Source organism: Panthera onca, chromosome A3 (genome assembly GCF_046562875.1).
Source record: "Panthera onca isolate mPanOnc1 chromosome A3, mPanOnc1 haplotype 2, whole genome shotgun sequence".
Lineage (NCBI taxonomy): Eukaryota > Metazoa > Chordata > Mammalia > Carnivora > Felidae > Panthera > Panthera onca.
Window position 1 is genome coordinate 116,017,876 of NC_138341.1, and position 14,175 is coordinate 116,032,050.

Genomic DNA, 14,175 nt, shown 5'->3' on the forward strand with positions numbered 1-14,175 from the left:
CCCGTAAGGCACCGCCCCCGGGCCAGCCTGTTTTCCTCTCCTGGGCGCGAGAAGCTACCCGCAAAGGCTGCTACGGCACTCGGAACTTGACGTTATGGGGCTTCCGGAGGAGCGGGGCCGGAGCGGGAACGGGAGCGGGAGCGGGGAGCGGGAGGAGTCTGGACCCCGGAGCCGGGTGCGGAGTTGGTCTCCGCCGCCCGAGGTCAGCCGTTCAGCGCACGTCTCTTCGCTGCAGCGCTACCGCGAGCTGCACCGGCGCTCTGTGGAGGAGCCGCGAGGTGAGGCCGGGCCCGGGCGGCCCTGGGTGGGGTCAGTGAGGAGAGAAGTAGGGGGTTGCAGAAGAGTGAGAAATTGGGCACGAGGCGTGGGGAACGGGGATTACGTGAGGAGATCGGGGTCCCTGGCGGAGTTGGGTTTTCTCTTGGGAGGTTGAAGGGTTCATGAAGAGACAGGTTCTTTGAGGAGATGGAAAAGAAGTTCCGGGAGGATATGGGAGTTCTGTAGGGAGAAGGGTTCTGTGATGAGGAGGGTTCTGTGATGAGGGTTCCCTAGGAACCAGGGAGTTCCTTGGCGACTTGGGGATTTCGTGAGGAGTTGGGGCTTCCTTGAGGCGAGTGAAGGTCTGAGTTCCTAAGGTTCGCAGAGGCGAAGGGGCGCCTCGAGGGGAGGAGAGCTACAGAACTTTCTTTGCTCCCTTTCACGCCAACTCAGCTTTTGCCTCCTGACACCTTCACCCTGTGACTTAGTCTCCACAGTTGGTTAGTAAAGGGTCTGGTTCCCGTCCTGGGGGTCCCCCACATTAGTAACGGAGTCCCAAATCTGTTTTTCGTATTTCATAAATTCCAGAGGCAATTACGCAATGTGAGACCGAACAAGTCACTGAGATGCAGTTTAAAAAAAAATCGGGCTGGGATTGTAATAACTCAGAAATTCTGATAGAACGTCCCATGCCTTTAAGAATGGGTATGGAAAATTCTTTGCCCTTGCCCTCAGTCTGGGTAAGGGGTCAAAACTGTACCAACGTTGGGGGGCAGCATTATGTTTGGCAGTGGGATAAGCCTGGGCAATGAATCAGACCACCCCCAAATCTACCATTCATTCACTGTGAGGTCTTAAGCAGAGTTTTAAACCTAAGATTCCTTTTCTTCGTCCGTAGGATGCTGATAATAATACTTGCCTCCTACGTTTGTTTGAGGTCTAAAGCAGGTGATAAGTGTGCATGATAGAGTGCCTGAAACACCGCTGGCATTCAGAAAATGGTGGTTAGTCTGATAATAAGAACAACGTGGGCCAAGGGATTACTGAGTAATGCCAGACAAGATTGAATCAAGTGTAGAGTGGTTGACTGCTACACAGGCAGTGTTCAAGTTTGAATCCTCAGACCTCTTTTCACTTCTCTTTCTTCTATTTTTTTCCCCATCATGAGTTCATCTGTTTTCTATCTATTTCCACAATAATAACTTCTATATATTTAGCCCTGTGCCCAGGATCCCACTTACGCTCTGGTCCCAGATTTCATAGGTCTGTAGACCATTTTATTCTCATACCTTGATGTTACACCATATTTAACATGACTGTGTCTGGGATTTACCAATTTTCCCTCCCAAAACTGCTCTCCCCTTAATTTTCTAATCCCTGTCAGTGCCACTATCCCAAACTAAATCTCTTTCATCATCTTCTTCTATAATAAGATCTATCTATCAACTATAGATGGATCTTTTCTATCTCTTTATCTTATCAGGGGCGCCTGGGTGGCTCGGTTGGTTAAGCGTCCAACTTCAGCTCAGGTCATGATCTCACGGTCAGTGGGTTCGAGCCCCGCGTCGGGCTCTGAGCTGACAGCTCAGAGCCTGGAGCCTGTTTCAGATTCTGTGTCTCCCTCTCTCTGTGACCCTCCCCCATTCATGCTCTCTCTCTGTCTCAAAAATAAATAAATGTTAAAAAAAAAATTAAAAAAAAAAAAGATTTCTATCTCTTTATCTCATTAAAGATTGCTTACTGCTTACTGAGCACAAATCCTGTTTGATTTGATGTAGACTGTTATCCCCATTATGCAGAAAAGAAAACTGAAGTGTAGAGAGATTAACTAACTTGCATGAGGCCATAAAGCTGCATAGCAGTGGATCTGGGATTTGATCTAAGGTAGTCTTGACTACAGAACCTATACTCCTGATAGCTATAGTCTTCCTCTTCCCTGACCCCACAGTCTGCCTTTCACCAAATTCTGTTAAATACTCTTCAAAATATCTCTGCTTACCTTTTCTTCCATTCCCGCAGTACCTTTTAATTCAAGGAAGCAGCCTCCTAGTTGGTTCTCTCGTCCCCTGGTCTCACCCACCAATCTCTCTGGTAGAATTATCTAAAATAAACACTATTAGATTGAGATTCTGGAAACATTGCTTTCATATGTCACTTCAAAAACTTTCAGTAGTTCCCTGTTTCCTCCAATTTCAAATAAAAATTTGAAATTGCCGTTTACTCAAGGTCTGGATAACTAGCTACACCTTACCTCTCTGTTCTTATTTCCCGCTATTCCTTACCACACCCCTTATTCTAGACCAGTCATTCTCATTGATATACTGATTACACAAAGGTTTATTTCCCATCTCCTTGCCTTTGCCCATTTCCTTCTGCTCTTCTCTATCTAGTCAAACCCACCAGTTCTACACAACATTCCCTGATCATCTAGTCCATGCTCATCTTTTCCTCTTCTGAACTTTCATATTTAGAATGCATGCTAATGGTGGGGTGCCTGGGTGGCTCAGTCAGTTAAGCATCTGACTCTTGATTTCAGTTCAGGTCGTGATCTCACAGTTCATGAGTTCGAACTCCACGATGTATTGTCAGCACAGAGCCTACTTGGGATTCTCTGTCTCCCCCTCTCTCTCTGTCACCCCAAATAAATAAATAAACTTAAAAAAAAAAGAATGCATGCCAATGAAGCATCCAGATTTCAATACTTCCACCAAATAAAAACAAACCCCTCCCAAAACAAAACTAAGTGATCATAAAACTCAAGTTTTCTTTTTATTTTTTTAAAGTTTATTTATTAATTTTAAGGCGGGGGAAGAGAGAGAGTGTGTGTGGGTGAGCGAGTGCAAGGGGGGAGGGGCACAGAGAGAGAATCTCAAGCAGGCTCCACACTATCAGCACAGGGCTTGAACCCACAAACCGTGAGATCATGACTTGAGCCAAAATCAAAAGTCGAACGCTTAACTGACTGAGCCACCCAAGTGTCCCAAAACTCAGTTTTCCTCATCCTTATTGATATACATAAATGGGGTTCATAAATAGTTTTATATAACCTATGCCTACTATTATCACTTAAAAATATTTTTGAGTATATACATGTATTCAATGTAGTTGTAACAACATATGTGATTGTGCATACTGGTTTCTAGCTGTGTGTTTCCTTGGGAGAGTTCCTATGTTTTCTGAGCTTTGTTTTTCTCATCTATAAAATTAGGGTAATTAATATATACTTAATAGGGCTGTATAAACATTCAGTGAAGCCTTTTGTCTCATTTTGCTGCATTGGAGAGAGAAGATAGATCACCAGTAGCTCTCCTGGGCCATCTGAGGAAGTTTGGCCAGGGTTTTTATTCTTGCCATGTCTGCTCAAATCGCCACAGTCTGATCAGGAAAACACAGCCTCAGTATGTGCTGCCAGTGTTTCCATCAGTATGCAGAGAATACAGGCTGTATTAAATTGGATTGAGTAAACTACCTTGAGTGGGTCATCCAAGATACCTACCTTAACTGCAGATATCCAGGACACCTACCTTAATGCTCACTCATTGTACACAAAATAAAAATACTTCAATTATGAGTGTTTTAATATGAAAAAAAAAATTCAGTGAGGGGCACCAAGTGAGTCTTGATCTGTGGGTTGTGAGTTCAAGCTCCACATTGGATACAGAGATTTCTTAAAAATAAAATCTTAAACACACACACACACACACACACACGCAAATAGATTCAATAAGATTGGTTCAGTGCCTGGTACAGGAATGGCCATTTGCTAAAATGCCAGTTCCCATTTGCCCTCTGTTTAGTGGCCATTTAGTATTCTGTTGTATTACTACTAGTATTACTAGTTTTCATCAGCTTTTTTTTTTTTTTAATTATTAGGCTCTTGGGTTGTTTCCAGTTTCACTGTTATAAATAGTGTTACTACAAACATCTCTTTAGCAATTACTTTTTTTTTTCCTTTGGAATTTTTTCTTGTAGTGTGCTTCCCAAAATTAAGTTAGCGGATGTTTAAAGGTATAAAAAATTTTATGGCTCTCGTCAGTCATTTTCCTGTTTTCCAGTAAGATTGTGACAATTTCTTATAATGCCATTATCATATAAGAGTATCTCTTTCACAGAGCCATCTGACATTGGATTTATCTTTTTTAAAAATTATTTGGATTTCTTAAATTGTTTGCAAGTTGTACACCATATGATTTAGCTTTCAACTATATTGTTTTGCATGTTCAACAGTATTTCATGTGTTAGTCTTATCTTTCCACCTAGATTGTATAAACTGAATCACATAACCTTGAGCAAATCACTTTACCTCTATGAATTTGGTTTGTTATTGGTGAAATGGGGATAATAATCTCTAAATTTCCTTTCACTGTTATGTTTCTAAGTGTGTCTCTTCCTTCTAGCTCCTGACCCTGTACTGACAATATCCTAAGTGCTCTGACATTACATGTTTTACCTGTTGAATACATTTTCTATGGAGTAGCAGGCAAATATTTTAAGATTATTAATCTGTTCATGTCCCTCTCCTTAAAATCTTACAATGGCTTTCCATTCTTCTTTAGGATAATATCAAATTCCTTATCATGCCCAGAAGGATTGCATGATCTGCCCAGTTTATGAATTAATTTCTGCTACTCTTTCTCTTACTCTCAGTGCTTCAGCCCCAGGGAGTTCCTCTTAACATATACCCTTGGTTCCTTTCTATCTCATGGCCCTGTTTCCTGGTAGGGAAGTGGAGAAAAACTCCCGTTCTCTTTTAGATTTTAGCAAAAATGTCTTCCTCTGGGCAGTTCACATCTTGACTTAGTAACTATATAACCTAGGGTAAGTTATTTAACTTCTCTGAGCCTTGATTTTCATTTTTTTTTCTTTTCAAATTTTTATTTAAATTCTAGTTAGTTAACATACAGTGCAATATTGGTTTCAGGAGTAGAATTCAGTGATTCATTAGTTACATACAAAATCCAATGCTTATCATAACAAGTGCCCTCCTTCATACCCAGCACCCATTATATATTATGTATATATACCACGTCTTTTTTATCCATCATCAGTCAATGGACATTTGGTAAGCCTTGATTTTTCAAATCAATAAAATGAGAATGAAAACAAGGCCTACCTCTTATGGTTGTGGTAGAGACTAAATAAGATCATACATATAAAGAGCTTAAAGCAACATCTGACTCATAGCAAGTAACACTTGGTCAAGATGTAATTGGAGGAGATGCTCATTAAATAATTGCTGAAAGTGAATGAATGAACAAATTAGAAAGATATTATGGAAGGCTCTGTGGGTAAAGGATTTCTTCCTTTCACTACTTAATTTGTTAAATTACTGTTGTGCTAGGCATTGTGTGGCTATGATTTGAATAGATGGTGAAAAACGGAATGGCAGTTTTGAGAGAAGGAAGAAATTTGAGTCAAGATTCAGCTCATGGGAATAGAAGGTAGGTTAGGAAAGTAGTAGGTGATAAAAATTAGACAGGTAAAGGAAGGACCTCCATCATGGGTCCTAGAATATAGGGCAGAGAAGTTGTGACTTGTTCATGTCATAGACTGGTAAGCCATCTGAGGATAAGTATGTCTGAGAAATTTGGTGATGTCTTGGTTTCCCTTTCTGCTGCAGAGTTTTGGGGAGACATTGCCAAGGAATTTTACTGGAAGACCTCATGTCCTGGCCCATTCCTCCAGTACAATTTTGATGTGACTAAAGGAAAAATCTTCATCGAGTGGATGAAAGGAGCAACTACCAACATCTGCTACAACGTACTGGATCGAATTGTCCATGAGAAAAAACTTGGCGATAAAGTTGCTTTTTACTGGTAAAAACATCTATCTTGAAGCCTGTGACAGATAAAAAGTCACCACTCAAATTTATATAGTGTTTCATAGTTCACAAAGTACTTTAAAATCTATTAATTCATTTGATCCTTGCAACAACCTAGGAGAGTAAGTAAAGTATTGCTAATTTAATCTCAGATGAGGAAAAATACCTCAAGTAAGTTAAGTGACTTCACTGAAATCACATAACTAGTATGTGACAGAATTGACATTCAGAGCCAGGTGTCCTGACTTCTAGTCTGGCATTCTTGGCTTGTAGTTGGAGAGGAAAGAGAGGGGAGGGTAAATGGAAGTGAATAGGACTGAGTAGCAATCTTTCTCATTTTGCTTTGGGAGGAAAGTGTGGATATTGGGATTTTCACTACCATTGTTGTTATCATCTTTGGGTGAACTATAATACCTGTTAGTTTGCAGTCCTTCCTGGAGTTTCCCAGGTATAATCTGAAACCGGCCCCCTCCTACCCCCCCGTAAGCAGAGGGTAAGGAGAGACTGAAGAAAGAGGCAGCCATTCCAGGTTCGTAGGTGGCAGTTTTAATAAACAAAGAGAACTTACATACAAAGCTTGTCTTGGACAGCAGCAAGACAAACGGAACACTGTACTCACCCTCCAAATCTTAAAAGTGTGTAGAGGTCCTAAGTAGGCTTAGTAACATGCAGGTGTTTTCAGTACTACATCATCACATCTCAAGGCTATGTCTTTGAGCAGGAAAGGCAAGTGGAACCCACATTCCAAGGACATGGGAAGGGGTAAGAAGCCTCCCACTGCTGGAAGGGTCAATCAGGTAGATTGGAGGTCACATCTTTTTGATGACATTCCCCAAAAGTATCAGACACTATGCTCAAGTGCTTAACAAATATTATCTCATTTGATGCTGACAACCAAGAATGCACTGTTTTCCTCATTTTACATATGTGAAAACTGAAATTCTGAGATGTTAAGTGACTTATCTGAAGTCATACAGCTAGTAAGAAGTAGGACTGAGATTCAAAGCCAGTTAGGATAGTTATAGAGTTTATACTCATAACCATGACACCATGCTATCCTTCTAACTCTTAACATTAGCTTTTTAGCAGCTGTGCGATATAGGTGAAGAAGTGAAGCACAGAGGGTTATATAGTGAATAAAATCATAGGGCTTATAAGTAAGTGGTAGAGCCAGGACTCAAACTCAAGTCTGTTTGACTCCTTGCTGGTAACACTAGGTGATGTTGCCTTCCTAGTGGGAACTTTTTTTTTTTTTTTTAAACGTTTTATTTTTTATTTTTGAGACAGGGAGAGACAGCATGAACAGGGGAGGGTCAGAGAGAGGGAGACACAGAATCCGAAACAGGCTCCAGGCTCTGAGCTGTCAGCACAGAGCCCGACGCGGGGCTCGAACTCACGGACCGCAAGATCATGACCTGAGCCGAAGTCGGCCGCTTAACCGACTGAGCCACCCAGGCGCCCCTAGTGGGAACTTTTTAAGACCCCTTCCTTCTAGCAACATAGCTTATAGGTGGTATTACTACACTGAACCCAAATAGACCTTGAAGTTCCAATAATTGGGGTGTTGATTCTGCCACCACCATGAGCATTTTGAGAATTGATCTATTCTTTTTAAGTGAGCCAATAGGAGTAGTTTGGATGTTTCATGGAAGAGTTAATTGGTATTCAGTCAAAATTTGCCCAGTTTGTGATGTATTAATAAGAGCCCTAATGCCCTAAAATGAGCCCAACTCTGCCATTCACTTGCTATATGACCACAGACAAGGCATTTAACTCTGTGAGAATCCCTTTCCTCTTCCATAAAATGAGGATCGTAATTCTACCCCGTCTTTCTCATCTCAAGTGAGATGATGTTGTGAAAGCATTTATTTACTTATTGGAAAAAAACTGTACAAATGTGAGTGGTCTGTTCACATTGCTATTGCTCAATTTAGGGTTACTTTGCCACTGAAACAGTCTTTTATTGAGACTTCCTTTAGCTTCTTCCCTTGGACTTTATGGCTTGAGCTCCATTTGACACTTGGGTTCACTTCCTGGGTTCCTTAGGGATCAGAAAATCTTTAAAGATCTGTAAAGGAGAGGCTTGTGTCTGATGTTGTTCACTGTTTGAAATAATTCAAGTGCATGATGAAAGACTGAGAAAACTTAGGCCAGAGTTGTTCAATCACTGGAGACTGCTCCAGAATCCTGAAGCCCTTCTTTCTAGTTCCCCTGCCATCCAGACCTGAACAGGCTCTAGAGTGTCTCTTTTCCTACTTGTAAAATGAGAGGAGTTGACTAGATCAGTGTTTTCCAAAGAATGCTGCAGAAACCACTCATTACTAGAGATAGTAGCAGGGGCTTAATTCATGAAACAAATGAATCTGAGAAACACTACATAATAAATTACCTTTCTGGGATTCCCAATGTGTATTAACATAGTAAAGCCTCCAAGAACTATAGTAAAGACACCTGATTAATATTTTTTGCACAGGATTACCCAAATTTATTTGAGCCCCACTTTCTGCAGCATGCTATTAACATTACAAGAAGCAGTATTTCATGGAACACCAAATTGAGAAGCATTGGATTATATAATTTCTAAATTTGCTTCTAGTGCAAAATTCTATAATTCCATAACAAGGTATCTTCATCCCATTTTTAAAAAAAATTTTTTTTTTAACGTTTATTTTTGAGACAGAGAGAGACAAAGCATGAACGGGGGAGGGTCAGAGAGAGGGAAACACAGAATCTGAAACAGGCTCCAGGCTCTGAGCTGTCAGCACAGAGCCCGACGCGGGGCTCGAACTCACGGACTGCAAGATCATGACCTGAGCCGAAGTCGGCCGCTTAACCGACTGAGCCACCCAGGTGCCCCTCTTCATCCCATTTTTACATTGGTCGCTCAATCAACAAGAATTTTTAAAGATGTTGGATAGTCGTATGTTAGGTATTACAGATATAGGGATAGAGGAGTGGGAGACAAGTACCATGTGGGCCATTATTATTCAATTATTTTATGTTAACAATAAAGTAAAACCAAGCTACAAATAAGTCACATTTGTTATAAAAAAGTAAAGTGCAAATATGCCAGATGTGGTTATTTCTCTTAAAACCTCCTTATTTATTTATTTATTTATTTATTTATTTATTTGAGAGTACAAGTAGGGGAGAAGGATAGAGGGAGAGAGAGAATTTCAAGCAGGTTCCATAAGTGGAGCTCAATCTCACGATCCTGGGATCTTGACCTCAGCCAAAGTCAAGAGTCAGATGCTCAGGGGAGCCTTGGGTGGCTCAATCATTTAAGCATCCAACTCTCAATTTTGGCTCAGGTCATGAGCTCACAGTTGGTGGGATTGAGCCCCGGTTTGGGCTGTGCACTGGCAGCATGGAGCCTGCTTGGGATTCTCTCTCTCCCCCCTCTCTCTGTGCCCCTCCCTTGCCTGTGCACTCGCACTCTCTCAAAACAAAAAAAAAAAAAAAAAAAAAAAAGTCAGGTGCTCAATCAACTGAGCCACCCAGGTGCTCTACCTCCATAGTTTTAAGTAGTATGCTTATACAACATACTTTAGGAATTGTGACTTCCTATTATGATAGATGAGAATTTTGTTCTTGTATATTCCTCCAACTTCATTCTCTCATCTATCTAGCTCTGTTTTTTAGTTAATTTAAACACAATGTTTACATAAGAGTAATATATTATGATTGCATTTCCTTTTTTTTCTTTTGAAGTTTATTTGTTTATTTTGAGAGAGAGAGAGAAAGCAGAAGTGGAGGAGGGGCAGAAAGAGGTTGGGGGAGAGAGAGAGAGAGAGACAGAGAGAGAGAGAGAGAGAGAGAGAGAGAGAGAGAATCCCAAGCAGGCTCTGTGCTACCAGCCCAGAGCTGGATGCAGAGCTCGATCTCAGGAACCATGAGGTCATGACTTGAGCTGAAACCAAGAGTCTAATGTTTAACCAACTGAGCCATACAGGTGCCCCTGCATTTCCTTTTATATACAGATTTTTGTTTTCTCTGAAGTTAAAAATTGCCTGCCATTTTTCTTGCATTATTTGTCTTTATCTTGTACTCAGTATTTTTCAAACTCTCTATCATATCATTTATTCTATGAAGTCCTCTTTTTTCCCCCAAAGTGTTTTGTTTTGGAGTCCACCTTCTTCCTGATCTAATTTTTATTCATGCTGTGTGTGTGTGTGTGTGTGTGTGTGTGTGTGTGTGAGAGAGAGAGAGAGAGAGAGAGAGAGAAAGAGAGAGAGAGAAAGAGAAAAAAAGAAAGAAAGAAAACGTGCTTGGGGGGAGGGGAGGGGCAGAGGGAAAGGGAGAGAGAGTCTTTTTTTTTTTTTTTTTTAGAGAGAGTGTGTGCATGCATGCATGCACATGAGCAGGGCAGGGGCAGAGGGAGAGGAATAGAGAGCATCTTAAGCAGACTCTGTGCCCAGTGCAGAGCCTGACATGGGGTTTGATTTCACAACTGTTGAGATTATGACCTAAGCTGAAATCAAGAGTCCGATGCTTAACTGAGTGAACCACCCAGGCCCCCCAATAATGCTTTTTAAAATGACATCTTTTCCATGGTTTTCTCTAATTGATATACTTCTTATGGAGTCACAGTATGACTTTCTTTTCAACCTAAACAATGTCATTTATATAGCTCTAGTGGCATTAGCAAACCACATTTATAGCTCATTCCTTGTTTTAGGGCATGTTCTGAAATAATGCACAGAGGAAATAGTGCTCATAGAACCAAAGTAGAACCATATTAAGGAAGAATTTGGCCTTTTACTTTTGGATTGACACATTGTAAATTTTCATGGAATAATAGTATTTTTAGAATTTGAAGTGGCCATTTATTTTTTAAGTTTATTTTTTTATTTTGAGAGAGAGAGAGAGGGGGCATGGGCACACAGAGGAGGGGCAGAGAGAGAGAGGGAGAGAGAGAATCCCAGGCAGGCTTTGCACTGTCAGTGCAGAGCCAACATGGGACTTGAACTCATGACTGTGAGATCATGACCTGAGCCTAAAGCAAGAGTCAGGTGCTTAACCAACTGAACCACCCAGGTGCTCCTGAAATGATCATTTAGATTCATCTAGGCCAACTTTCTTTACAGATTAGTAGATTAAAGATCAGTGAGGCTACAGCTGACACAGAGCTTGGAGACAGAGCTGAGACTAATCTCTAGGTATCCTTACTCCTAGTCAGTTACTCTTTTCACCATATGATCCTGCTTCATTATTCTAGTTGTCTAACACCAGATTGTGACAGTTGAAAAGAGAAATTTGTCATATTAGTTAAAGTTAATTTGTCAAATTAACTTTAAGGTTAATTTGCTTATAAATGTAAGGTAAAATGTGGTATCACATTTCAAATACCCAGATCTTGGTCTTATGGAATTGACATTCTATTTGGAAAACCAAATAGACCTATATAAAACAGCTGGAAAGCAATTATGGGCCAACTGCAAAGAGCCACTTACACAAATAGTTCACAGAAGGGAGAAGGCATGTAGGGAGGCAGTATGAAAAAATTAGGAGAATGGGCTTTGGTATCAGACTAACCTGAGTCCTGTTTCTGCTGCAAAAATAGCTATATGATTTTATACAAATTATTTAATATCTTTGAGCCTCAACTGTAAAATGGATAAAAGTAGTTTCCATCTCATGTAGTTACTGACTGAATAGTGTAACAAAGTGATGTATCCAATTCCTGGCACATTGAAAGCACTCAAAAGACATTAGCTATAATTACTATTGGGACAGTGAGAAGGCCAAATTTGTCTGGAGTAAAGGGTTTATACAGGGAACAATTTATTCATTCAATAAATACTTATTGTGCACTTGCTATGTACCAGGAACTATTCTGAACAATATCCATGCCTTCATGGAAGTTATATTTCAGCTTGAGGAGACAGACAGTAAACAAACAGGCCAATGAATATATGGCAGGTAGTGATAAATGCTACAGAAAAATACAGAGTGGCATAAGCAAAAAGGGAATGACAACAAAGAATGGGCGTTGATAAGGGAAGAACTGTCTGATAAAAGTGACATTTGAGCAGACATTTAAGAAGGAAATGGAGTGTGCCACGCAGATAATTGTATTGGGAAGGAGAAATATTCCAAGTACATGGAAGAGCAAGTACAAAAGCCCTGATGTAGGAGTGTGCTGCTGCTTGGTTTAAGACTAGCTGAGAAGTTGGTGTAGCTGAAGCAGTGTGAACTAGAGAGTTTTCAGAATGAGGTCAGCAGGACACTAGATCATGTAGAACCTTGAAAGTCAATATAAGCTTTTGGGTTTTATTTATAGTGAAGTAGGGAACCACTGGACAATCCTGAGCACAAAAGTGACAGCAATTTGATGTATATTTAGAATCTTTCTCTCTTTTGTGTTGAGAATAGACAGAAGGCAAGAGTAGAATCAGGGAGACCAATTAGGAGGCTATTATAGAAATCAGATGAGCAGTGTTGGTGATTTAGAACATAATAGTATCTTGAAAGTGGCTAGAAGTAGTCCAAATCTGGATCTATTTTGAGTGAAGAGGCCCATGGAATTTGCTGACTTAGATTGGATGTGGGGAGTGAGACAAAGAGGAGTCAAGGTTGTTGTCAACAGTGGATGGGGTCCGGGAATGGGAGACCTTGACTATTTTTTGGAGACCTATGAAAGGATTATATGCAAGGGAATGATGTGGTCACACCTGGGTTTAAAAAAATTAATCTGGATACATATGGAAATGGGAGCGTGAAGCCAGATTGCTGGGAGTTTGTTATTCAGAGTAGAGGTGCCTGGACTGGGATCCTGCTGGTGGGAATGGAATGGAAAGATGAAATTTTAAAGTAATTTGGAGGGAAAAAAAAAGCAACATAGGCAACTGCATGTGTAGATGGTGGAGAAACAGAAAGTTGAGAGGAAGAGTCAATGGTTTCTTTAGTCTATATAACATTTTACTTTTCTCAAAGGTGCACACTCATCTGATCCAAGGGCTAATCTTACCTTCCACACAAAACTGGTTTCAACCTCTCTTGCAATTTCTTCCTCCTAGTGTGGTAGGAGGAGATGTTAGTGGGGATTTATGTGTACATATGTGAGAAGGTGATCAGTGACAAAATTATTGGAATAGACATTTAGGGAGAGAGAGCAAAGGATATTAGGGGTAGTGCAAAGGTAGAGAGGCTGGCAAGTTGAAGAGACACTGGGGACAGAAGATTTGAAGGATTAATTAAAGGGTTTATGGGGAAAGGGAGGAAACAGTAGTTGATGGCTGTTATTCTGGCAATTTATACTAACTGCTCAATCTGTAGGCTATTCCAGGAGAGGACCCCAGTCTCCAAACCCAAGTGATTTGGTATAGTCCATTCCTTCCACTATTTGCTTTGGGTTGCCTCTGGCTTTCATTATCTCTGTGCCATCTTGGTGCTTATCTTCCGCAGAATCATTGCTGTCTCTCCATAGGCTCTGGCTATTATTAATCCTTCCTTAGAAACCAGAACTTTTGAGAGGCAGGTGACTTTAGGAGTGACCTTTGGACAGAAACTCTGCTCTCAGAATCCCTCTGTGCTCCCAAGTATGAATTCCAGAGTGTGATATTTAGAATTCTCCAGGGCGCCTGAGTGGCTCGGTCAGTTGAACATCTGACTTTGGCTCAGGTCATGGTCTTGCAGTTCGTGGGTTTGACCCCTGTGTCAGGCTCTGTGCTGGCAGCTTGGTGCCTGGAGCCTACTTCGGATTCTGTGTCTTCCTCTCTCTCTGCCTCTCCCCTGCTCACACACTCTCTCTCTGTCTCTCAAAAATGAATAAACGTTAAAAAAAAAAAAACCAGAATTCTCCAGATACCTGTGGGGCATTTGTATGTGTATTTGAGAAGGTAGGAAGGTGAGACAAGCCCATGTTCTGACAGGGAGAAGATTGTGAAGGTGATATGGAAAGCCAGAGCCCTAGAGTGTTCTGTCCTAGCATTCATATCCAAGGACTCTGTTAATTATCTAGGTCCATGTCCTGGAGTTCCTTTCAGTGATATGGGAAGGGAGGGACTTTTTTGTCTTCCGTCTATGTCTTCACTGGTTTCACAATAGTGTATTTACTGATTAAAATACATGTGGTAAGGAAAAACACTCATTTG

General features: G+C 40.9%; 1 protein-coding gene across 2 annotated transcripts in view; it reads left to right on the forward strand.

Moving 5' to 3' along the window:
- Positions 1–14,175, forward strand: part of ACSS2 (acyl-CoA synthetase short chain family member 2) — a 51,112-nt gene continuing 36,937 nt past the window's right edge. The window contains exons 1-2 of one of the 2 annotated variants that reach the window (XM_060616308.3): positions 1–278; positions 5,879–6,074. In XM_060616308.3, the coding sequence (XP_060472291.1) occupies positions 95–278; positions 5,879–6,074 (380 nt within the window). In that variant the 5' untranslated portion in view covers positions 1–94. The remainder of the gene's footprint in view (positions 279–5,878; positions 6,075–14,175) is intronic. The other variant, XM_060616317.3, reaches the window with a different exon arrangement.